The following is a 24,732-nucleotide window of genomic DNA, read 5'->3' as shown; positions in this document are numbered from 1 at the left end:
GTCAGCAATATTACACAAACATACTACAGCTAGGGGTTAATGGGAAAAGAATGGACAAGGCAAACAATGGCCAACAAGTGTGACAGTCAATAATACTTTTCTTTCCTATGATATTTTCAAAGTATGTAAATTTCACCATGTTTTCAAACCATAAAAAAGACCTATCACCATTAACTCTATCCTCAAGTATGAATTGTGGGCAATGTGATTATTGTTTTTTTATCAGTCTTCCAAAGATGACCCAGCATGATCCCCCTTCAGTGGATCGTTGCTCATGATGTCAATCATTGGATTGTCTTGTCCAGACTCGATTATTTAGAGACTGCCGTCATATAGCTGGAATATTGCTGAGTGTGTTGTTAAACACCACCACCAGTACCTATCTCATGCCACACATCACATTCCAGAACAGGTGCCCCTCAATCTCCACAGATGACTGAGTGTCGGGGCTGGGAGTGAGTGGGTGGGTGAAAGCCACCCTGTCTGAACACTATCTACATTGTACACGCTCAACTTGATCTACATTGTATAACAAAGGTCCTGCATGGACTTAGGAAAGCAGATATCTGGTATCAGTACTGGACTTGACAGTGCATAAAGGTAAGGGGTGTGCCAGCCACTCAAGTAGTCAAGTGTGTAGAATGATTATATAACATCCTTTTACAGCAGTCCTGTAGTGACAGCAAAAGGGAAAATAAAGCATTTTATTCATATTATCAAACCAGTTTTCATTGTTCAGTATGAATAGACTGGTCCTTAGATGTGCAGGTCTTTCAGTGTGTCAACTACACCGTTGGCCACTAGTTTAGTTATTCAGACCTTTAGGCAAATGTTTCCAATACAGCCTATACAAGTCTATGCTAGTGGGCAAGTCTAGATTACTTCAGAATTGAAGCGAGTATTTGGGCTCCTTTTTATTACATTTTATTACGAAAATCGAACAACTGTTTTCCTCTGTAGCATACTTTCATTTCAGAAACAAGATATTAGTCCACCTCAAGTAGGAATCTCAAGTGAAGTAACGTTTCTTTCAGCACAGGCAGCTCAGCTGATATGTGTCCATATATTAACCCTTAAATTTACTGAAAATAGGTAAAAAAAACCAACTGGGGCCAATAGGCAACTTTTGACATGGACTGCAGTGATCTGAAATAAGCCTAACACACTGCAAAACACTTCTAAAGACTTACGACTAGGGCATGATTGTACATGATTAAACAGGCAGAACCAGCATGACCCCCGTCATACACGCACAATGATCCTACACTGTGCCCACAGATCAGTGAGCAAGAACGTGAATTCAGTTTTCCACAGCTAAGCACTCGCCCTGCCATATCACATCAGGGTACACAACAGCTTCACACATTGTACCCATGTGAAGAATCAAACCAAGGGCTTCGGCGTGACAAGTCAACGCTGAAACCACAGGGCTACCCTACCAGCCTCCGAGTCCAGGAGGCATTTCCTACAGCTGTGAGCTTCATCCCTGTGGCCATCTTACTTAGTTTCTAATTAATAACTGTAAGATGCTAAGACAATATCAAAGTGATGCATACATCTTAAATGTCACGTTTTGTCCACCAATTCCTTCCGTGTTAAGTCACTATTCGTTGTTTCCTCATATTTAGACCCCCTGACTTCCTTATTGTCATGGTGTTGTAAATGTAGCCTATCACCAGAGCTGGCCCACATCAATGTCACAGGTCCCATCCGACTGTCCGAAATAGTAACACAGGCCACCTGTCAGGAGGCCATGTGTGTAGGGTTGAACCATGACTATCAACGTTTGGTACGCCCTTACTACTGATGGATGCCCTCTGTGAGCTATATAGTTGTACCACTACAATGATGAATAGTCTCCTCTGTGGTCAGGTGTACAACAGGCGATGTTTGGACAATGAATGCACTGTAGCTCACCAAGTTACATAAAATTACCTTCCCATTCCCATTCCCCTTGTTTCCCAATTCAGTACTTGTATACCATATATCCAGGGTGAAAAAGAAAAAAATATTTCACATTAAACCAAACAAGAATTTTCAGATTTAGTTCTATAATTTCATAATTAGAAAGACAGTAACAAATGGGTTTATGCCATATTTAACTATCGATGGTTCTTAAAGTTTCAAGGACGCGACAAGTTACAACAACTACATGCTCCATGTTGATGGCTCGAACAAACAACAAGCACAAGAGCCCCACAGTATCACATCAACACAGGTTGAACTTGAGATCCCTTGTGGTACAAAACAACGACATCAAGTTTCAGCTCTATCAATCCATTGTAGAGACAAAGTTCAAAATGCAAAACATTTCACTACAGCTTTGCCAGGACAAATATACTGTTCTTAAAGCCAGATGGAGCCATAATGAGGACATATTGAACCTATGTGTTATGCTAGTTTCTGATTTAGCCACCGATTTGGGATAACCTTTGTCTGAATGAACATTTAATTCCAAAAGCGAATTACCCTGTAGCCATGACATGAATCACTTGATTGCCATTACTTAGATGATATAACCAGTTGTTAATCCCCATTGCATTGTACGTTCAATTTGACTGTCAGCCATCCTGAATGATCTGTGGAACAAAGTCGCTTCTCATTATTACCTGTTGTTCATATTTATGAAAAATTGATTAGGCAAGGTGCCCCGGGACACCAACACACCAACTGTCCACACTACATGCTGACCTGGCATACAGTGCTTCTTGTACATATCTACTTGCATAACTAGTGTATACTGCCAGTTATCTCCCCCTGGTCACTTCCCACCAAGAACCGTACTCCGACCCCTTGTATACAGCAATAATCAAATAATCATATTCAATGTAACGTGTTCATGTCTGTTGTTATATCTATGACAAAGTAAGTTGGATTTATTGCATTGTAACTATCAGCCTCATCATCAGACACTGACTACACACAATGTGTTCCGACACCCTCAAACTCATCATCAGCCACTGACTACACAGAGTGTGTTCCGTCACCCTCAAACTCATCATCAGCCACTGACTACACAGAGTGTGTTCCGTCACCCTCAAACTCATCATCAGCCACTGACTACACAGAGTGTGTTCCGTCACCCTCAAACTCATCATCAGCCACTGACTACACAGAGTGTGTTCCGTCACCCTCAAACTCATCATCAGCCACTGACTACACAGAGTGTGTTCCGTCACCCTCAAACTCATCATCAGCCACTGACTACACACAAAGTGTTCCGTCACCCTCAAACTCATCATCAGACACTGACTACACACAAAGTGTTCCGTCACCCTCAAACTCATCATCAGCGGGTGATGACTGCATTGACATGTTCAACAGTACAATTTGTGATATCAATATTTATATCAAGTTGATATTTGGATTATTCGAAAGCTTGCAGCTGTTATAAATGTTTTTCTATGGTTGTCCTGGGTAATATTATACATATTTGTGCATGCATGTTGTGTGCAAATAAAAAGATGGGTGCAAGGACAACACATTGTCTGACTCATCCTTTAATGATTTACTTTCATGAAATCCAAAACAACGCAAATTGTCAAATATAATATTCCTATTAAAGAACCAGTTAATATTGATACCATTGGTTAAGTACCTTAATACCCTTTCAAGTTTATGTTTACAATCCACAGCATTGATCTGTTTCAGTTGTCAATACCATCATGAACCAACATTAAACTTTATTGAGCAGTTCCCTCATAGGAAACACTAACCTTGGCTAATTCTAACTAGAACATGCAAGACAACCTCCAGCCGGGGCTATTTGTGAAGTGAACATCCACCATTTCCTGATGCCAATATTAGTGTGATGCTTGTGTGTACAGTCACAGTTTGCTCATCACAGTCACATTGTCACCCTAAAGTGTGAGCAGCCTCCAGACCCTAATGTAAAGGTGTAGGTGGATCACAGGGAATGACAGGCGGTGAGGGTGTTTTAAGTCTACACACTACGCAGCAGGAAATCCTTCGTCTAATATTTGAGCCAAACCACAGCCTACCCTTCTCTCACCTTTGTTTAGCTAAGCAACATGAGCCACTGCAAAGACCACCCTTCTCTCACCTCGACGACTTAAGCCACTTAGGACATCTCTCCATTTGGATTTATTTAAATGATAAGCTTACAGGGTTCAGTGGAACACATGTTGCATGGCCCAAAGCTAGGACACACTTACAACAATAGAAACCCGCTAGTATGTATATTAATAGTAACACAATTCTAATAATTGATGCCTTCCCATTCACACACCCACCACTGAAGGAGTGCAACAGTCAATTATAGCAAGTGATATTTGCACTGTTTCCCTCACTGCACTTCCGACTGGTTGAGCATGCAGGGTCAGTTTGACTCCAACTAAACTGACTTTGTGTAACAATGATCGACTTTGGGCAATGCAGATAAATCTGTGCACCACTGCACACATATTATGTTCAGCTTGATTAATCCATCAGCCATGCCAGCTGTTACAGTATTAATTGTACTGCCTGATAATAATTGGAAATATAGGAAGGGCTATGAACACATTTAGCATCAGAAACAGCTTATGTTCACAGGAACTACCAAATAGGCAACACGCCTTGAATGAAACCAACCACCGCCACATGGAAGGTATTTATTATACTCACTGGCACACATTTCACAATACAAATCATACATCTGATTCTGCTCCTGACACTGGATATACTTTAAATAATGATTGTTATGAACTTGAAGCATATCAATTTGGAGCTACATGTTCACGCCTCAAATTTGAAAGTTGAAATGAATTGTCTCGATTCAGAGTCACGCGCAACATGTTGTCAACTGAATGGTTTATAACTCAATAGAATCATCCAATCGAAACATATATTGACATGGTTCATGTTAATGATATCATACAAATGACTGGATATGTTAGAAATTGCCTGCTTGAAGATGTCACTAGAAATAGCCTGCTAAAACATTATGATGAACATAAGTATTCTTCAGTAATTTTGTGGATGACAAGTTTTATTGATTGGTTGGTTTGTTGTTTAATGACGCACTCTGCAATATTCCAGCTATATGACAGCAGTCTGTAAATAATCGAACCTGGACCAGACAATCCAGTAACTGACATCATGAGCATCGGCCCTGTTAGTCACCTCTTACGACAAGTTTTATTGACCAACATTGAAGTTATGTGGTGTTGGTGTATGACAAGTGTTATTGACCAACATTGTAGAGATGTGGTGCTGGTGTATGACAAGTGTTATTGACCAACATTGTAGAGATGTGGTGCTGGTGTATGACAAGTGTTATTGACCAACATTGTAGAGATGTGGTGCTGGTGTATGACAAATGTTATTGACCAACATTGTAGAGATGTGGTGCTGGTGAATAACAGGTGATATTGACCAACTTTGATGGGATGTGCTGGTGGACATACCTGCAGGCTTGTTCTTGTCAGGGTGGCCAATGGGTATCCATTGTCGTGGAGGGGGAGCACTGGCATGAACTGAAACACAAACAACGCTGGTTACGACTGGAACCTACCGACATTGGCACATTAAGGTTGCAAGAGAAACAGTGACTGGGACTCACAAGTAGTACATAACGAAACAGCCACTAAACCTGTTTCTCTGTATGACAAGAAGAGCAGTTACCCCTCTGTTGCGTCACCTTCATAAAACTGGGAACAGCTACATTTTCACATGTGGGTGAGGTGGGGTTTAACAAGCATTCAAGATTATTGCATTTATATACTGATGTGCAAATATGTGTGTGGATGCTTGTACCAGACTGGACAAATGCCAGTTTTGTAGTGTCAGCCCTCTGAGATACAAAGTCCCATGTTTTAACATGGATATCCCACTCCTGTACAGACTCAGTTGACCAGTCCTATTTAATGCCGAGCACCAGGCAGGATAAAAACAAGTACCATCTTTTAACACCTTTTGGTATGATGCGCACGGGATCGGAACCACCGACCATCCACTCCGTGAAGTTGCTCTATCCACTACACCATGGACGTGGTCACCTTTTCTCAGCACTCACCCAACTAATGTTAACCCCAAAAAACAATGCAGTAATCAAAGGGTTCCTCTAACATGGGGATAATAGGGTGGAAAATATTTTTACATATTAAATTCAAACATTCGAAATCATCAGTAAATCTGGAAACTGCATGTCTCACTTATTTTAAACCTGCATCAAATGAAAGCAAGTTGTGTATGAATACAAAGTACATGCATCTTGACTGAAGTGCTGTACAACAGTTTTCTCTGAACTGGCATCTCCATAACCAAGCAGTCTACCAACTAATGCTTGGTCAAGGCAGGACACAGTACTTTATCTCTGAATAATTCATCTTTCTCTGAACTTTCCTGACCTGTTGAACTGATGGGCCAGACATACCAGCGTACATTATTCTTGTATAATAGCAGTACTGTAAACAATAACTACACACAAGTATATCAATCAATTACTTAACTAACAAAATGATCACTGAGCAAAGCATGTTTTCAGACATGCAATTGCGTGACCTCCTTCAGAACCGATCCTTATAGTTCCATGTCTATACTGTCTACACGAACAAAGGTCAACTGTTTCTAACCCTCATTAATTAGTTCAGGAAAAAACATGAAAACGATGTCTTGCCTAGGATATTCAAATCTGTTTTCATTCCAGGGAACACCTGCCATGGATTAGCACCATAGATCAAAACAGTTCTTACATTGCCATCAAAACAAAACAGCCCCGCTTCATATTATCCCATTTCATTGATGACATTTGTTATGGTGAATGGAATCTCGGCCAGGCGAGCACGTCAGTGAGGTGATCACTGCCCACTCACCTCCCCACCACCGCCCACCCACTCTCAAGTGTCCAGGATGACTCAACACGCTGCAGCCAGCGAGAGTCCCCAAACGATGATATTACACTGTCATGCCGACTCCACTGGCTTCCACACACTGGGGATACAAGAAATAGCCAATATCACCATAGACGCTGACAAATAGTCAGTACCTGAATATTTCACTGATCACGGAATTCTTGTGAGCACCAGTGTTCAAAGGAATATCAACAGTCAAAATGTTACACTGCATCAGCTAAAAAGGATGTATTTGATAATAATGCATCTATCTTAATGCCTACCGATTAAAAAATCAAGAGAGTGAAAGTAGCTTTCATGGTATTTTTAGCATTGATTCAGCCCTTGTGGGCAACATTAAGAACAGGCTTGAGATACTGTACCAATGAGGGGCCTGGACCTGACCTGGATGTCTGGCATAACAAGCACCTGCTCCAGCCACTAGGCTACACCAATGCTACAGGGCAGTAAAAATGCAGTCATGATTCTTATAAAGAATAGAAGAACAATACGAACAACTTCTTCGCCACTTTCACATGTAAAATGACCTATGTAAGAATGTTAAATATTGACTCCCACAAAATAAAACCAAGTTCAAAGGAAATCCTGGCAGAAGGTTTACCCAGATTCTGAAGGTCTAAGCAGAGGAAGCATAAGCACAACAGACAAGTTGTTGGTTGTGTGTCACAGTAAGCGGCAGGCAGTGTTTGTATGGAGGCAACAGGCATGGAGATTCACATACTATGCCCGATTTGAGGACACTGTATCTTGAATTTAGTGATGGTGTGTTTGTATAACCTATCCCCGCAGACTGACAGATTGTAAGGAATTGTTGCCAAGGAATAATATCTCCGGCTGCTGTAGGTCACACTAACAGAAGCAATGCATAACAGCATATCTTACAATGTCAATAAATGTTAATGTACATATAGGTTACACCTTCACAATGTGGTATCTGGTTCATGCATGTTAAGCTACTTTTTCACAAGAAATACAATGGGCACAAATGATTGATTGAAAACCACCTGATAGTGACAACTTTTCAGGCTTAAAAAAATCTCCATGTATCTCTCAAATGCAAAATGAATCTCACAGAAACAAAAAGGACATTTAATTTCAACACAACTAGCATTACTGTTATAAAACATGTTGGACTCTCTTGCTAATCTTGCAAAAACAGTTAGCATGTACCAAAGCCAGTGTTTATCAGGATAAGATTACAAAATAATTTGTTACTTGAGTCATCACTTTGCTCTGTGTCTTATCATGACCTTATCACTGAGTTATCAGACGGCATGGTCAACTGACATGTCTTGTTGTTTCTACACCTTCACCCCAACTAGTGTAACTGCAAACCTTATGAAAGTACTGTTCAAAACAAGGTCTTACAAAGCTTGAAACCACTGTAACTGGGGCATGTCTAATGACTAGTCTCAACTTCTACAGCAGATGCCAACGACAAAAAGCACAATCGATGAACTCCTACAAGCCGAGGAAGTCAAGTGGACACAGGTGAATGTTCCTGATGAGGAGCACAAACATACTTTACTATATATGTAGCTTGTTGTGAACTGAAAGCAGTACCTAGTGACATGCAGCACACACTTATTGTCTAGCTAGGAAGTGTGTTTTTTGAGCTTGAACATGTCCTATTTCTAAAGTAAAGATTGGTCAAATACACTTGGCCTTGTTCAAATCACAGTGCCTCCAAGGGGTCACAATTGTGCTGTGATGGTCGATAAGGGACAGGGTGCCCCTTACTGGTCAGAAAGCATGTTGACACACATGTACTGTAAGGGTCGATAAGGGACAGGATGAAAGGAAAAGGAATAATTTGTCCTTTTTAGTATATTTCCAAAGCAGACAAATCCTGTACTGTTAATATGGGGACAACAGAAAAAGCCTTCACATGTCCCAATGTAGGGAATGCAGCCCAGGTCTTCAGCACGAACAAATGTTTCACCCACTTGTGAGAGAATAAATGCTTTAACCATGAGACCTAAAGCATGGTTAGATAAAAGTGATATCCAAACTGAAGACCTGATACAACTATCTGTTTACCACTTTAAGACATACACATGAATAGAGAAAAGACAATGTTATCTAAATTCAACACATCTGTTGCAAGGAATGTGAATGCAGAGGACCCAGTTGTTCTGTTGCTGCTCACTACTAGCTCTTTTCAGATGCCGGGCAAATATGTACACCACACTAAATGGAATGCAAGATATCGATATGATGAGAAAGAGATGGACAACTAGACCACTTAGATTTCTGTCAGTTCAACCATTGAGAGTGAGTGAGTGAGTAAGTGAGTGAGTGAGTGAGTGAGTGAGTGAGTGAGTGAGTGAGTGAGTGAGTGAGTGAGTGAGTGAGTGAGTTTTGGTTTTACGTCACTTTTAGCAATATACCAGCAATATCACGGCGGGGGACACCAGGAATGGGCTTCACAAATAGTACCCATGTCGGGAATCGAACCCGGGTCATAGGCGTGATGAGCGTCCACCATTGAAAAAGATAAACAGGTATTTACAGGAAAACAATATACACGATGAAGCAAATGCAAATTGCCATTTCCTGGTAACCGACCCAGTGGCATGTATTGATGGAGCTTCCTGGTACCGTGATGTCAAGTGACTGAGTATTGAGTTGGGCACCACATGTTCACCCAAGCTACCCTCACACAGGGCAAGCTGTGGCTTCCCTATTGATTTAACTGGGTGTTCATTAATCACTGGGAGCTTGCTCTGTCTGGGACATACCTGACTTACTACAGGAGAGAGATCGATATGTGTAGTAAACTTGTGTGGATATTTGTCAGCTCAGTTGGAGGACTTGGCAACTTCTGCCTCATCCCTCTGTTCTTCAGTTTCCTTTGGCCTCATACCGTATTCGCAGTATTAAGCGCCCTGCTCCTAAAGCACCCCCTGTCCAACTTCTGGACGTGATCTTCTAGTAGTAAGTAAACATTCTTAGTGCCCCCGTATCAGAGCAAAACTGAACATGAAAGTCCATGACAAATGTTTACAGAAGCTGCCGCATAGAAGGGGAATATAACTGTCTTGTAACTATTATGGAAAATGTTTTAGTTTCGACATTTGAACTAAGCTTGTTCACTACCGATCGATCATTAACAACAAATTTAACTTGTGTATGGCTTCAAAAAGCTCCCACTTTGTCAATTTTCTAGCGCCCAGAGCACTACTATGTATTAATATCCCCAGTGGATAAGGGAAATGTATTGTATCTTCTGTAAATGTTCTCCTGATAGGCATCATCAATATGGTAAGTGGATAATGGCCTGTTTGACACAGCTCCACCACGGTCGGTGATGTAAAGTCTTCATGTGGCAGTGCACCAGTCCACAGACAGTGTGAGATGGTCATCTGCCAACAGCTCTCTGGGCTCATCCTACTTTCAATATTTATTCCCTCTATCAACTGCATCCTTGTCAGGTGACTGTGCAATCATCTTCAAGGTCTTAGTTATTGAATACATACAAATATACAACCCAATATACCATGTGAAACCCTCAAATACTAGCATAATATTTATGCTAGAAACATATTTCATGGAAGGATTTTTGATTCAAATAAAATGCATTGTCAGAAAAAACTCCAACATGCACAAGCCCAATGAGACCGCTGACAGATGTGGGCAGGGGAACAGATGTTGGCAGGTTAATTCACAAAAGTACAAGTCTACCATGCTTGGCTTCACATATAACAACCTTCATTGCGCTGTAATGTAACCCAGAATGGGCCCTACAGTTACAAAGATGCCTTGGTTGAGGGAGAACACCCTATTGAGCATCACTCAAGTGGAACTCCAGACTGAACACTGAGAATGTTGCTGAGTCTGAGGTTGTTTAACTGGAGTGAGCCCCTAACAACTTAACATCTATTTATAGAGCAGAAACTATTTATCTAAAAAGGCCACAACTAGGAAGACAAGTATCACCATAAATTACAAGTTATCTCCCATGGAAAACCCTATAAAACAATGTCCGATGAATATCCATTACCTTACAGGACTAAATAGAACATGCGCCAAAGCAACCTATTATTGAACCTAATATTCATGTCTATATGCACCAAGTGCAAGTAAAAATAATTCTAATTTGTCTGTGACTAACCCTTACTCTACCACACAACAATAAAAAGTTTTAACACAGTCGATACCTTCAGGCTTTATGTACCATACTACGTCACTAATCCTTGTGTTGTGTGTAATTTGTCATGCTTTCTTGGGCTTGACATCATCGATCTGAGATATTATATATTTAGACAAGTTTATGCATCTATCATGTCTATGTTTCAACTTTGATACATTTATGGGACATGGCGCAACCTGGTTTTGTCTGGTGCACTTGACTTTCATGTCAACATGCAACTGGTTCAAGTAAAATCAAGTTCTTTAAATCGAGCCCTGCCTTATTTTTCAGTTACTGGCAAGCCAACCCACGAACCCTTATCAAGATGAGTGCAGCTAACCCACTAACCACTCGGCTAACCAACGAACCCTTATCAAGATGAGTGCAGCTAACCCACTAACCACTCGGCTAACCAACGAACCCTTATCAAGATGAGTGCAGCTAACCCACTAACCACTCGGCTAACCAACGAACCCTTATCAAGATGAGTGCAGCTAACCCACTAACCACTTGGACAACCCACTAACCACTTTGACAACCCACCAACCCTTATGGAGATGATCTCTGTGTAGCATCTGCAGCAAGCTAACCCACTAACCTCTCGACAATCCCACCAACCCTTATGGAGATGATCTCTGTGTAGCATCTGCAGCAAGCTAACCCACTAACCACTCGACCATCCCACCGACCCTTATGGAGATGATCTCTGTGTAGCATCTGCAGCAAGCTAACCCACTAACCTCTTGACCATCCCACCAACCCTTATGGAGATGATCTCTGTGTAGCATCTGCAGCAAGCTAACCCATTAACCTCTCGGCCAACCCTGATGAAGATGACATGAGTGCAGTCCTGCCAGTCAATAACATGCCGGTTGTTACCCAAGTGGTATAATGTGGCCCACAAATGTTACACTTACAGTGATGACAGTAGGCATCAGGATGACCTTTCCTAAACACTGCATTGCCCACAGCCGTGTGTGTAGAACTATTACTGGAACCTGGCAACAATTCGAGAAACTTTTATCTAGGCAGACTTCTGCTCAACAACTCCATCTTGCATGACAATCAGGTAAAAAATGTAGAAAGCACCCCCTGATATATAAACACCCCATGCAAGTTGGTCAAGCAGTGTGTGTCAGTAAATAGGAGGCCCTGCTTAGTGCCATCACAACTGTTTGGGCAAGTCATGGAACAGGTGAAACACGAGGAAGCGGATGCTCCAAACATTATTGCTACAGATGAGCTCATATAATGCATGGGGAATGATGCAAAATGTTTAAATTTGATGTCCTTTATCAGATACAGATTGAATTTGTTGACGAGGTGTTTCATCTTACATCATTGAGCTTGATAAATGTCAGGAGCTAAAATATCAATTCCGAGCCGACAGTTGCAAGATAGCCAGCTAACAAAGTGGCAAGATACCTGGCTATTAAACAGAGAAGCCTGATAGCTGGCTATTATAGAGCAGCAAGTAGTAGATAACTGGTTACTAAACTGAGTAAAATCATAAAGCTGTTATTACACAGAGAGGCAACATAGCCAGCCCAAGGAATGACAAGTTACCTAGTTATCACACAGAGAGGTAAGATAGCCAGCCCAAGGAATGACAAGTTACCTAGTTATCACACAGAGAGGTAAGATAGCCAGCCCAAGGAATGACAAGTTACCTAGTTATCACACAGAAGAAAGATAGCCAGGCCAAGGAATGACAAGTTACCTAGTTATCACACAGAGAGGTAAGATAGCCAGCCCAAGGAATGACAAGTTACGTAGTTATCACACAGAGAGGTAAGATAGCCAGCCCAAGGAATGACAAGTTACCTAGTTATCACACAGAAGATACCTGGCTATTAAACAGAGAAGCCTGATAGCTGGCTATTATAGAGCAGCAAGTAGTAGATAACTGGTTACTAAACTGAGTAAAATCATAAAGCTGTTATTACACAGAGAGGCAACATAGCCAGCCCAAGGAATGACAAGTTACCTAGTTATCACAGAGAGGTAAGATAGCCAGCCCAAGGAATGACAAGTTACCTAGTTATCACACAGAGAGGTAAGATAGCCAGCCCAAGGAATGACAAGTTACCTAGTTATCACACAGAAGAAAGATAGCCAGGCCAAGGAATGACAAGTTACCTAGTTATCACACAGAGAGGTAAGATAGCCAGCCCAAGGAATGACAAGTTACGTAGTTATCACACAGAGAGGTAAGATAGCCAGCCCAAGGAATGACAAGTTACCTAGTTATTACACAGAGAGGTAAGATAGCCAGCCCAAGGAATGACAAGTTACCTAGTTATTACATAGAGAGGTAAGATAGCCAGCCCAAGGAATGACAAGTTACCTAGTTATCACACAGAGGCAAGATAGCCAGCCCAAAGAGTGACAACAGAGGTGGTTATTAAACAGAGGCAAGATAACTGGTTATCACACAGAGCAGCATGATCGATGCCGCTGGGCCAGGCAGCTGACAGAAGCAGGTACAGCCAGCACGCCAGGGCCGGGTCACTGAGACTCTGCCCTGCTGCCCTGAAGAATGTGTATCCCTACGGAGGGGGCCTGTTTGTGACAACGGGGCGAACACTTGGTGCATATCAACATGTTAGCAGGAAGGTGCCACGTCTCAAGTCTGTTTACAAACATCCTTTATCAAACAGCCAGACAAACTCATTAAATATCCTCTCTACTTGTGCAGAATGCTCTGAATATCTGCAACTGTGGGGCATCCATTAGGCCTCCTAACCTTGCGGAAAAACACCATTACTCAAGTCTTAACATCTCCGTCATCGTCACTGTCAATATTCCTATGCTGCCACTCTGCTATTTGCTCTACCTGTCCCTTTTCACATTCACAACCGTAATTTCAGACATGGAAACATTTATTTTTTCTAATGCAATGAATCTTTTCCTAAAATGTGTTGCATGATAGCATGGATGGCTCTGCTCACGTAACAGTGAGTGACTTTCTGTGTCACCAACGCCATGGTATCCACGTCATGTCATACCCACTGGAAGGGCAGTGTTAGCAAGTTCTGGGCGTCCCCTGCCATTAGAAGCTGGTACTTCTGGCAGTGTGTGCCTTTACCCACTAGTACGGGCTCATTGTCCCGAAAGTTATCGGCATAGATTGTGATGGCATAAAATCCGTCGCATAACGTTGATCGTGCTGACATTCCATGAAAAGAGCTTGCTTTCTTATTAGATCATACAAAATCTTTCACCAAATGTTTTAAATAGAACTCAATGAGACATGATATTAATCCAAAATAGAAGGTGAGGTGAGGTAAAATTGGGTTTAACTTCGTGTCCAAGATTACTGCACTTATATAGCGACGTACGTGCATGCACCTGTGTCTGTGTGTGGCTGCTTGTACTACTCCGGACTGATGATTTATAGTGCTAGCTCATTGAGATACCATGCCGCAGTTTAACATGAATACCCCACTCAGACACAGTATACTGACTCCGAGCTGACCAGTCCTTGTTTTAGCTCCTTAATGCCGAACGCCAGACAGGGTAACAACAAGTACTATCTTTTAACGTCTATTGGTATGACGCAGACGGATCAAAAATAGAAACAACTGTCCTGTCACCATGTTTACAGTACATTAGTGAATAGTCCGAAGAAACTAATCTGTTCATGTTTCAAGTATTCTTGTCACTACCGTAGTGTTCACGAGGAAGATACAGAAAACAAGAGATTATATTCGCATTTTGATGAGCCTCCAGGCGAGATGAACATGTTATCATTAGCCGTGAGTAGTTTACAGGCTTACAAAACAGACACCACACTGAGAGGAACACATCCAGAAGCAGAACAGGGAGCTTTAACATTATTGTTCCACGAAACCATAAAGAGATGGTAACCCATGGCATATCTCAAATAGATTTAATCCTTCGGAAAACTCATTTGTTTTAGTTAGGCTGAAGAATGTTGACAGAACAAAGGTGGTCTCACTGAGGAGTACACTTTGAAATGGAAATTATGCTTTATCAAGCTTCTTTTGTTCGCAGTAGGATAGGATGAAAAAAACAACAACGGAGTTAGTTAATCTGTTCGAGAAGTAACTTCAGAGAAGACTTGTTGTTTAGTAGAGAGTTACAGCATTAGGGACACAATGGGAACTCACAAAATAGCCCATCAATGGAAACACGATTCACAAGAACTAATGTGTAGATAGTTAGCCATGTCCATGAACTGCCCAGAAAGTTGTCAGTATGAGGTCTATATTGACAAGTCATTATGAGATCCATGCTCCTTTCAGATACAGTAATTACACCCCCATAGAGTAATTAGTGTGGAAAGGCAATATACAAGCACATGCTGTGTCGCAGAGTATGTGGGCTCATATTGCAAACAATAAGACAGACTGCATCTTCAGGCAACACCACGGGGGAAAACAACCTGAGTTGGGGGAGAAATTAATCAAAAAGTATACAAACCTAAATAGGAAATATGCGGAAACACCTTCAGAACCATGAAATTCAACAAAACCCTCAAGGCAGCTTTAGCATTTAGCTAAACTAGAGCCAAAGTCTACCCTTTCGAGAACATAACTGTTTGAAATATGAAAACTTCAACGCTATCAAACCAAGATTACAAAACACAAAGAAACTGTTAGATTTATCATCACCACTGAAGCATGTCCATCTAGATCCTGCCCTTCCTGCATCAACACTCATAGCATAGTAAATGATGTGATACATCAATAGATACATCGATCATCATAGATCTGTTTACAGTCACTTTTAATCCTAATGAGGACACCTCCATCTATTAATCATAAGACCATTTCATCAACAATTCAAATTGCCATACAACCAATACCAGATGACATTGAACAAACTAGACATTGAAATCTAGAAGACTTTCCCTGTGAGCATTCGTTGTCCTGCCTGAGGACTGGATCCCGCCACTGTGAGTTCTAGCACCTATGATACACTACCTGTTGTTAAGTACCTCATAAAACTAGCAAGTATTAAGACAATCGGTTAACATCTTGCTTGGACTACTGCGTGTACTTAACCAGATCACATACCGTGAACAATTTGCCAATAAACTGAGCAATATCTCGGGAATATGACCTACTAACAATGAGTTATCCCTTGTACATCTCTGTCGAACTGTGTTTTATGATGGACGTAGCATAGGACGAAGCAGGTTCATTATAATATCTCCATAATGATTGATCTTTTTCTACCATGTTGCAATTTCACTAGACACTTTAAAAAAATCAGGCCTAACTGAAACTTTAAAATAATCAGGCCTAATTAACACTTTAAATAATAAGACCTAATAAAACTTTAAATAATCAGGCCTAATTAAAGCTTTTAAAAAATCAGGCCTAATTAAAGAAAAAATAATGTTCCCATATCAATCATGATCCAACAGCTTTTATTTACGGTGTTCATGCAGGTTAATTACACAAATATTCAGTGCTAATCTGTAAAGGTGTCTGCAGACTTTCTAGTTTGGCAAACTGGTAACTAACAGAAAAGTCAGACAAGTTTTTTCTCCCTCAAACGGTTGGCCGGACAACTAGTTGGTGTTAATCTTCTTTGGTAAGACAAAGTAGGTAATCTTACATTGTGTTTCCAAACTTAGCCATGTGCTTAGCGTAACACTAATCCAGGACTCCCTCAGTGTTTGAGCAGCTTATATGCAGGAGCTAATTCACTTAGTACTCTTGCTAAGTACCTGTCTGTCAAGCATGCCCACTGTGTAACAAGGTACATCAGTGTGTTATTCTCATGTGTATACTCTTACAGTCAGTGCGATTGTCTTAGTTACCATTTCATAGTGAGTGAGTTGAGTTTAAGCCACTTTGAACACTATTCCGGTATATCACAGTGAATCAGCTTAAAGTGGGAGGAAAGCCCAAAGTGATGGAGGTGTCGGACATTTACCACTTTGGTGAAACCCACAAGCACGGGTATGGTGCCCACAAACATTTGAAACATAATTTTGGTGAAACGGGTTCCATTTCATACTACATAACAGTACTGGGTGAATCCTAGCAGTTATTCCAGCTATGTAACAGAGGTCTGTCAATAACCCAAGCTGGGAAAACTGGTGGTTGATAGCATGAGCAAAGTACTGTAAGAAGAATCTAAATACAGTGTCACCTGTCCAAACACAAACTGACACAACCACCAAACTAAATCCAAAATAAGGTCATAAATGCCTCCTTCAATGTCCAACTTGCTACACAAGTCATCATTTCACATGAAAATCACTGGGTAATGTTTGATAACTGAACACTGATATAAATTAGTCACGCAAGATAATAATTACCCGTTTGAGACAGACAATGACAATCTACAGGATGAATCATTTCTCACTCAAACAACAGTAATCTAGCCTACCTAGTCAGTGAAGAATGGCCTAATCCCTGAACCTATCCCTCATGTACCCCTCCCTGCTCCCCTTCCCACAAACCAGAAGGTCACAACCACACCGGAAATTGTTAGCCACTGATTATTTCTGCTTTCATATCATTACAATCCAGGCAGGCATTCTTTCCCCTAGGATTCCCTGCCAGCATGTAAAACAGGCAACATAGAACACAAGCTTTTATATTCCATTCATGGGATATACAAGTCATATCATAGCACAACGCCTCAAACAGTCATATATGCAGCAAGCAAGCACATGCTCTCCAACTAGTTCCTCTTGTAATGCTATTTACACCAATACTCCTATGGTATATTAGTGAAAACCTGCTATTTACACAAATGCTCTTATGGTATATTAGTGAAATCCTGTTTTTACACAAATACTCCTACGGTATATTAGTGAAAACCTGTTTTAACACAAATGCTCCTATGGTATATTAGTGAAAACCTGTTTTTACACAAATATTCCTATGGTATATTAGTGAAAACCTGTTTTTACACAAATATTCCTATGGTATATTAGTGAAAACCTGTTTTTACACAAATATTCCTATGGTATATCAGTGAAAACCTGTTTTTACACAAATATTCCTATGGTATATTTGTGAAAACCTGTTTTTACACAAATATTCCTATGGTATATTAGTGAAAACCTGTTTTTACACAAATATTCCTATGGTATATTAGTGAAAACCTGTTTTTACACAAATATTCCTATGGTATATTAGTGAAAACCTGTTTTTACACAAATATTCCTATGGTATATTAGTGAAAACCTGTTTTTACACAAATATTCCTATGGTATATCAGTGAAAACCTGCAAACTTATTTATGGTCACTGTCTGCTGGTCTGAAAATAGTGAAAAATCTAAATGGACACATAGTTTCTCCCGAAATAATGTCACCAAGATAACCGATATGAATTGTAGATTTACTGGATGTATATCAAGTAATTTATACCCTGAAATGAATATACCAGTGTCATAACCTCTCAAGTACAGAATGTTGCTGATCACTCAATGACAAAGTCCAATATTAACCTGCTCCTCCCTATATCACTTCCCATCACCAGACGAACCGATCACCTTAATCAGTTGCGTGTGTAACCTTTGACCAAGTGATCCACCCACATGTTCATTAATGAAGTAACTAGGTCAAGATGTTCACCCTAGGATGATCTGATGGCCTTTTAACCCCTTACAGACCCTAGTATGTGGGTTACCTCACCAGCTGGACCTGTCTACAGGTGGTAGGGTTAAGATGCCCCGGGAGCAGTGGGTGATGTAAGCCAGGTTAGGAAGGACAACTTAGAAATTAAGGACTTAGTACAATTTTTCAAATAACTGCAGCATGGACAAGACAATTCTGTGTTTGAAATTATTATTATCCTCAAAATTCTATTAAAATTGAGGTCATAACAAGGAACCCATCACCTTCATTAATTTTCAACTGAACCAATCTCAAGGATGAAACCAGGCCTACTGCATGACAAGCTAACACACTTACAACTAGGCCAGGTCATCGCAAGCAACAATCTCATTGGATTTAATCAAATGAAATAGACAGACATACTTCCTTATCACACAATCCACTTTCTTACATCTCATCAATTTTGACTTATCAATAATTCTCAACAAGGAAAAAAAAACACCCAATGGCACATGCTTTGAAAAGTAAAACAGTGACGTTTGAAACAGTATGAATTCTGACTGTCAAATTGTTGAGGGTTTGAGTGCTTTATTGTTGACTTTAAGCACGTCACGTCTGTCATCTGTTGACTGTTCGTCACATACGTATCTCGGACACATCCTGCTTTCTAGCATTCATTCCAATAAATAAGTGTCGTGCTGATTAACCTGTGTAATAGGGAGTAACAGCATGAGACCATGACTCAACATATATGGGCAACTCACAGTACCGACACTACATTACAAACTAATTATACTGGCAGAGAAAATAGGATATTTCTCAACCGTTATGACTTCAAAGTGAAACAGATATACCACCACAAGATGAGCCAAACAGTATCATTGAGTGTGTATTAGTAGATTACAGACATAATCAAGTTAGAACATGACTCCTTCACCAGCCACCAACACTAGGCTAGGAGTCCACCACAATGTCATACAGAAACTCATTTGCTCACAATATATAAATAAACCCATTAGAATGCCATAAGCCGTGTAAACTAAAACCATTTCAAAATGCTTGTTACTTTGTCTTTAAAAACATTTCTGCTTAAACACATGCTATTATTTCTACACAAGTGGTTTTTAAAAGTAGTCCTGACACCTGACCTATGAAAGTACAGATTGTGTGTTGGAAGCATTACAAGTTGAATGGGGGTCTTGTTTAGAGGGGTAGGAGATATTTTGTACAAGGGTTATGGAAGTGTGGCAAGTGCACTGTAGACACCTTGAGTGAGGCACAAGGCTAGGGTTACTCAAACAGGAACCAATGAATGATCTAGCACTCCCTACCCAGTTTCTTTACTCGGGGGAGTGAATCCCCACGATGACGAGGCTCATGTGGTGTAGATGATGTTAATAGTACGACAGAGCCTGGAAGGGGGATAGAGTACAGTGGGAACCCAGTTTCCAGTTCAGAGGGTGCCATACCCACCTGACAAAGCTTACATTAATTACTTAACAAGACCTAGACATTCAATTCATGGTTTAGTGAGTGAGTTGGATTTAACACTGCTTTTAACAGAATGACCATGGTTTCATGAATCACTGATATCCTTTCAGAGCACATGTAATGGAAAATAAAACAACAGAGTTTGTTTCAAAACACCTTCACCCCTACAAACAGCTCTATTGTCATCTTCATGACATAAGCTCTTTGAGCAAGTCTAATTCATGTATTTCTTACGGTCCTGACACCATTCTTATTGTACAACCTTATTGTATTGAAAATTATACCAAATATTCTCCATTATACTCAATAAACCCACTTCCAACCAAAAACACTTTTTGAGTGAGTTGGTAGGGGTTATTCCGCTATTTGCAATCGTCCAGCAATATCAACACAAGAAATGGGCTTCACACAACGTACGCATGTGCGGAACCAAACCCAGGCCTACGGTGTGATAACATTTCAACAATAAGGCTACCCTACCACCCTTCCCACAACTGAGGTGCCAGTAAAAGAACTGAACACGCAGACCCTGGATGGTTTGATGGTAAAAGTTGTACTTACACTTTTTAAGTTCTCTTGGTGGCACCATGGCAGTTTTGGGAAGTGAGTTGTTGGAATGTAAGTACGGTGATGATAGGTGATGATGACTGTACAGGGGCATCTGGTAGCAGGACGACGACCAGTAGTAGCCAGGCATGTGTTGTGGCGGTGGGTACCACGTGGTGCCGTTACTGCTGCTACCGTGGCTATTTGCATAGTTTGCATCTTGAGAAGACTGATTGTGATGATAATAGACCGAGAGGGACACATCAGTGCCTGTCAAGTCAATGTACACACTGTCCGGGAAGGAGTGGTCAGGCTTGTGTCTTCGTTGTGATGAAATGTCTATGTCCCAAAGTTGACGATGTGCTTTTTGATATTGAGATGTGGTCACATGTTCCGCTTCAATTTCTATTTCTTCGTCAGTACCTAAGTCACAGTCGATTTCAGTGAGTGTTTTGTCCGAGTCCACTGCAGCTGTGGCCCCTGCTGCCTCCACATCCACGGTCACAACCTCGGCCTCCGCGCCCCCCTCACGTGGACCTCTTTCTGGAACACTACTGGATTTCTTCTCAGGCAAAATGCTGTAATCTTGAATAGTGTAATACTGATAACTGTACCAGGCTGACAGACACTCCGGACATTCGGACGGAGGGCAGTCGTATCGAATCAAGGGAAATCCGGTGGTGTAGTTGGCTAGTTTCTCTAACTCCTCAGGAGTGAACTCAAAGGGAACAGTGTCATCTACCTGAATACTATCTGAGTCCGACACAGAATAGTTCTCAGAACTTGAAGCCACTGAGGATTTATCACTCTCTGTGTCTTCAAGACTCTCCAAGTGTTTCTCAGTGTTATACAAGTCATTACATATAAGTTCCACATTCTCACATTCAACAATACTGCGACGTTTAGCACCATCCATCTCATTTGAGCGAGTTGCATTGTTGAGCATATCAGAAAGTTTGGAATTAAGCAAAGGATTGTCTTTGGCGAAATTGCATTCTAAATTCCGGGAGTCTTTGTGATGAGCTTTTTCAATGACAGAAATGAGAGCATTTAGATTTTTGTTATCCTTCTTCTTTGATTTGTTGTGGTGATGATGTTTCTTGTAGTTGTGAGGTCTATCTCTATGCAATTCCCTCAATGAGTATTTAGGTACACAGGTAACAATATCATCCTGGTCGTGGGGCAGGTCGCTGTCCCCTGATCTTACCGAGGCCTCAGAGTCCTCCTCCAGACTCCTCTGCCTCTGCTGTAGAGCTGCCTTGAGCGTGTCTTTCAGGTGGATGACGATAGGGGTGTTAGTCTTCACCTGTTTACGTTTCCCCTTCTGGGGGTGACGACGCTGACCCTTAGTGCGCTCTTTCTGACAATTGATACATGATGAACTTAAACCTTCAAGTCTTTTAGCAAATTTTTCTTCACTCACCACTTCAAGGTTGGCACTGGCACTAACAGTTTCCCTCTTGACGGGAGACTTCCCTTCCGTGAGTTTACCCATGGCTGCAGGTGTTCCAGTCCAGGGATGTTCACAGATCCTTAAGCAGTTGACTGATGTCAACTGTTGTAACCCAAGTGTTGATAGTAGACACAGTGTATAAAGAGAGGCTAACACAGTGGCATGCAACTCCTCCTTCTGCTTGCAGGCTGAGAGTCGAGAGTCCTCCGCTTGATGTAGGCTGTATAGGCTGTGCCAGCATACTCTTCCTGACCTCAATGCTTCATTACCTTTCCAGGTAACCAATTGAGATGTGGTCAAACGTACACTAAAGGGAGAGGTGATGTAATGATGAAGCTGTCATAGCACATGCATCATGTTAGCTGAGACTGACCACAGTCACAGAAAGGTCAGCTAGTGTTACAGAGTCCTGGATAAGCCACTCTCCACTGATCTAAGTCTTCACTTACACTGGTCCACTGTCACTATCTCCACACAACACAGCTGAGTCTTACCTCTGACAGGTAGTGAACACAGTCACTCGAGCGTCCCAAGCTTGAAGTGCAGGGGTTAGTTGTCTGTGAAGGCAGATCCCAGCCCAACTAGTGATACATGTATCACCGAGTAGATACTGTCAACTGGCCGGTGAAGGTGAGGTAGGTCCTTATACCACAGGTCAATGTTAATTTCACAAAGAGTTGTCCACTACCCAGTGTCCAGTTCATGCAAATTGCAGAAATGTATGTAGGCTAGCTGTGAGGTGCATGCCTTTCTTGTGTTGCTCTCTCAGCCATGTCAGGGCTTGTATGTAACAATAGACATCACACACAAAGGACAGTCAACACAAAGGAAGCATGATCTACCAATGAAAACACCACATCCAGAATCAATCAAGCCTTCTCTCATTAGATTAGTGAAAGCTGGTTGATGACATTAGCTACCTTTGTTTGTGGTCCCACTTTGCCATTCTCCTCAGAGCTCTGAACTCAGTTGATCAGCTCACTGTAGTGAGAAGGCTGCTACATGTGTTGTGACTGGATTGCTACAGCTACTATTGTAGCGTATACAGACTACTCACTGGCTGCACATGTGGCCTCAACCACGTGTTCGTCTCTCAGTGGTAGGTTAAACCCAGTCACTCTTCACTACACAGGCTGAAACGAGTCGACTCTCACACACGCGGTATACCTGGCCGGCAACTTCAAGTGCAGATAGTATACCTCTCAAGAGGTAGATTATTTCCCAAGGTTGACACTTGATTGTGAGAGCTGTGTGTGTCACAGGACATACTGTTTTAGACGTGGATCGCTCTCTGTGTGAGCAGTGAGAGTTGGAGACAGGTCTAATGTGATTGTCCCTCACTGTCTCTGTCCTGGCTGTGATTGTTGTCTGCCTCGGGGCAGGTAGACGAATACTCAAAAACACACCATGCCAGTTCTGGCTGTTGTTGATAAAAATTGAGCTGGCCTTTGTTTGTCGTCCAATCAAGCTCACACACACACAAACAAGAATCGTGAGAACAAAGAGCGGTCACTAGTTGCGTCCGTGATACAAATAAACACTGACCAAGCGTTCGTAGAATTGGGTTGAATTGTCACAGTAGCGACACCGCAGAACTCGCTTACCTATTGATTAGAGGAGGAACAGACCATCTAGAGCATGTCCTCTTTCCTAGGGGAACAAACACAGCTTTCCTCCGACTGACTGACAGTGTTGTACACTCCCTGAATTTACTTCCTCCTCACACCGTGACGTGGGTTGTAGTAGTGTGTCCTAATGGCCCTCCCAACTCAGCCCTGCCCTCCCGATCCCCATTCTGTCCTCCGCATTACTCACAGGAAACTCCTCACATATACAGCTAGCAATTCACCTGGCCCTCGCCATTACCTAGAGGCAGCCAGTGCAGCAGCAAGTCAGTCACTCAGTCATAGCGAGGGAGGGAGGGTGGGTCGTAGCTGGCAGCATATAGGCAGGCAGGCAGCAGCGGGCGGGCAGGCAGGCGATGATAGAGGCAAGACAGACCCGCTATGTTAATCACCTACAGTCATGTGATCTTACCAAAGGAATAAGGGAGACAACATTCTCTGCTGTGCATAAATTATCATTATTAGCAACTTGCTCAGCTATCGCATCTTCAACCATTAATACCGTATTCCTCGACGACTATCAACAGTAAGTGAGGTGTGTGTGTGTCAACAATGGTCTACTAGCTTGTGCTAGTCAGCATGGAGCAGATGGGGCTATTCACAAAGCATTAAATGGAGGATGCTGGCTACACCTGCCCTGCCCTCATTCTTCAAACATCAACACACGAAAGTCATTTCACAAATTTCTTGAAATATCATATCCTGTTAACTATATATGTTGTGTCAATATGTCAAGATGTCAATAGTCATTTCAACTTTCACACACACAACGAAAGCTTTCCCTTCCATATCAAAAAATATTCTTCCTCCTGAATATGCCTTTCCTCAGTTGCCGAGAGATTTAACAGGGACATTGTGTGGGGAAAAGTGTCCAGGAAAGTATTTTCAGAGAACCCAAATATATTCTCCAAAATATAAAGCTTCTTCTACTTCCGTCTGCTATCAGTGAAACATACATGCATGGCACTATCAACACCGAATGAGGTATATTTAACCTCAGCTCTGAACTGAGCAAACATTCAGTATTAGTTCGTAATGAAGGTGACAGAACACCAACAACAATATGAAAACCTGAAAGTTAAA

At 41.5% G+C, this 24,732-nt stretch overlaps 1 protein-coding gene across 1 annotated transcript in view; it reads right to left on the bottom strand.

Annotated features, from left to right (window-relative positions):
* LOC139469566 (uncharacterized) overlaps window positions 1-23,924 on the bottom strand; it is a 51,525-nt gene extending 27,601 nt beyond the window's left edge. The window contains exons 1-2 of the mRNA XM_071251763.1: window positions 20,587-23,924; window positions 5,409-5,477 (exon numbers count right to left, since the gene is read on the bottom strand). Of these exons, the coding sequence (XP_071107864.1) occupies window positions 5,409-5,477; window positions 20,587-22,066 (1,549 nt within the window). The 5' untranslated portion in view covers window positions 22,067-23,924. The remainder of the gene's footprint in view (window positions 1-5,408; window positions 5,478-20,586) is intronic.
* Window positions 23,925-24,732: the final 808 nt, after the last annotated feature.

The sequence above is a fragment of the Haliotis cracherodii genome, unplaced genomic scaffold (genome assembly GCF_022045235.1).
Source record: "Haliotis cracherodii isolate W230 unplaced genomic scaffold, xgHalCrac1.p SCAF_2, whole genome shotgun sequence".
Lineage (NCBI taxonomy): Eukaryota > Metazoa > Mollusca > Gastropoda > Lepetellida > Haliotidae > Haliotis > Haliotis cracherodii.
The sequence above is the reverse complement of the archived record's forward strand: the minus strand, read 5'-3'. Positions and strand labels throughout refer to the sequence as shown.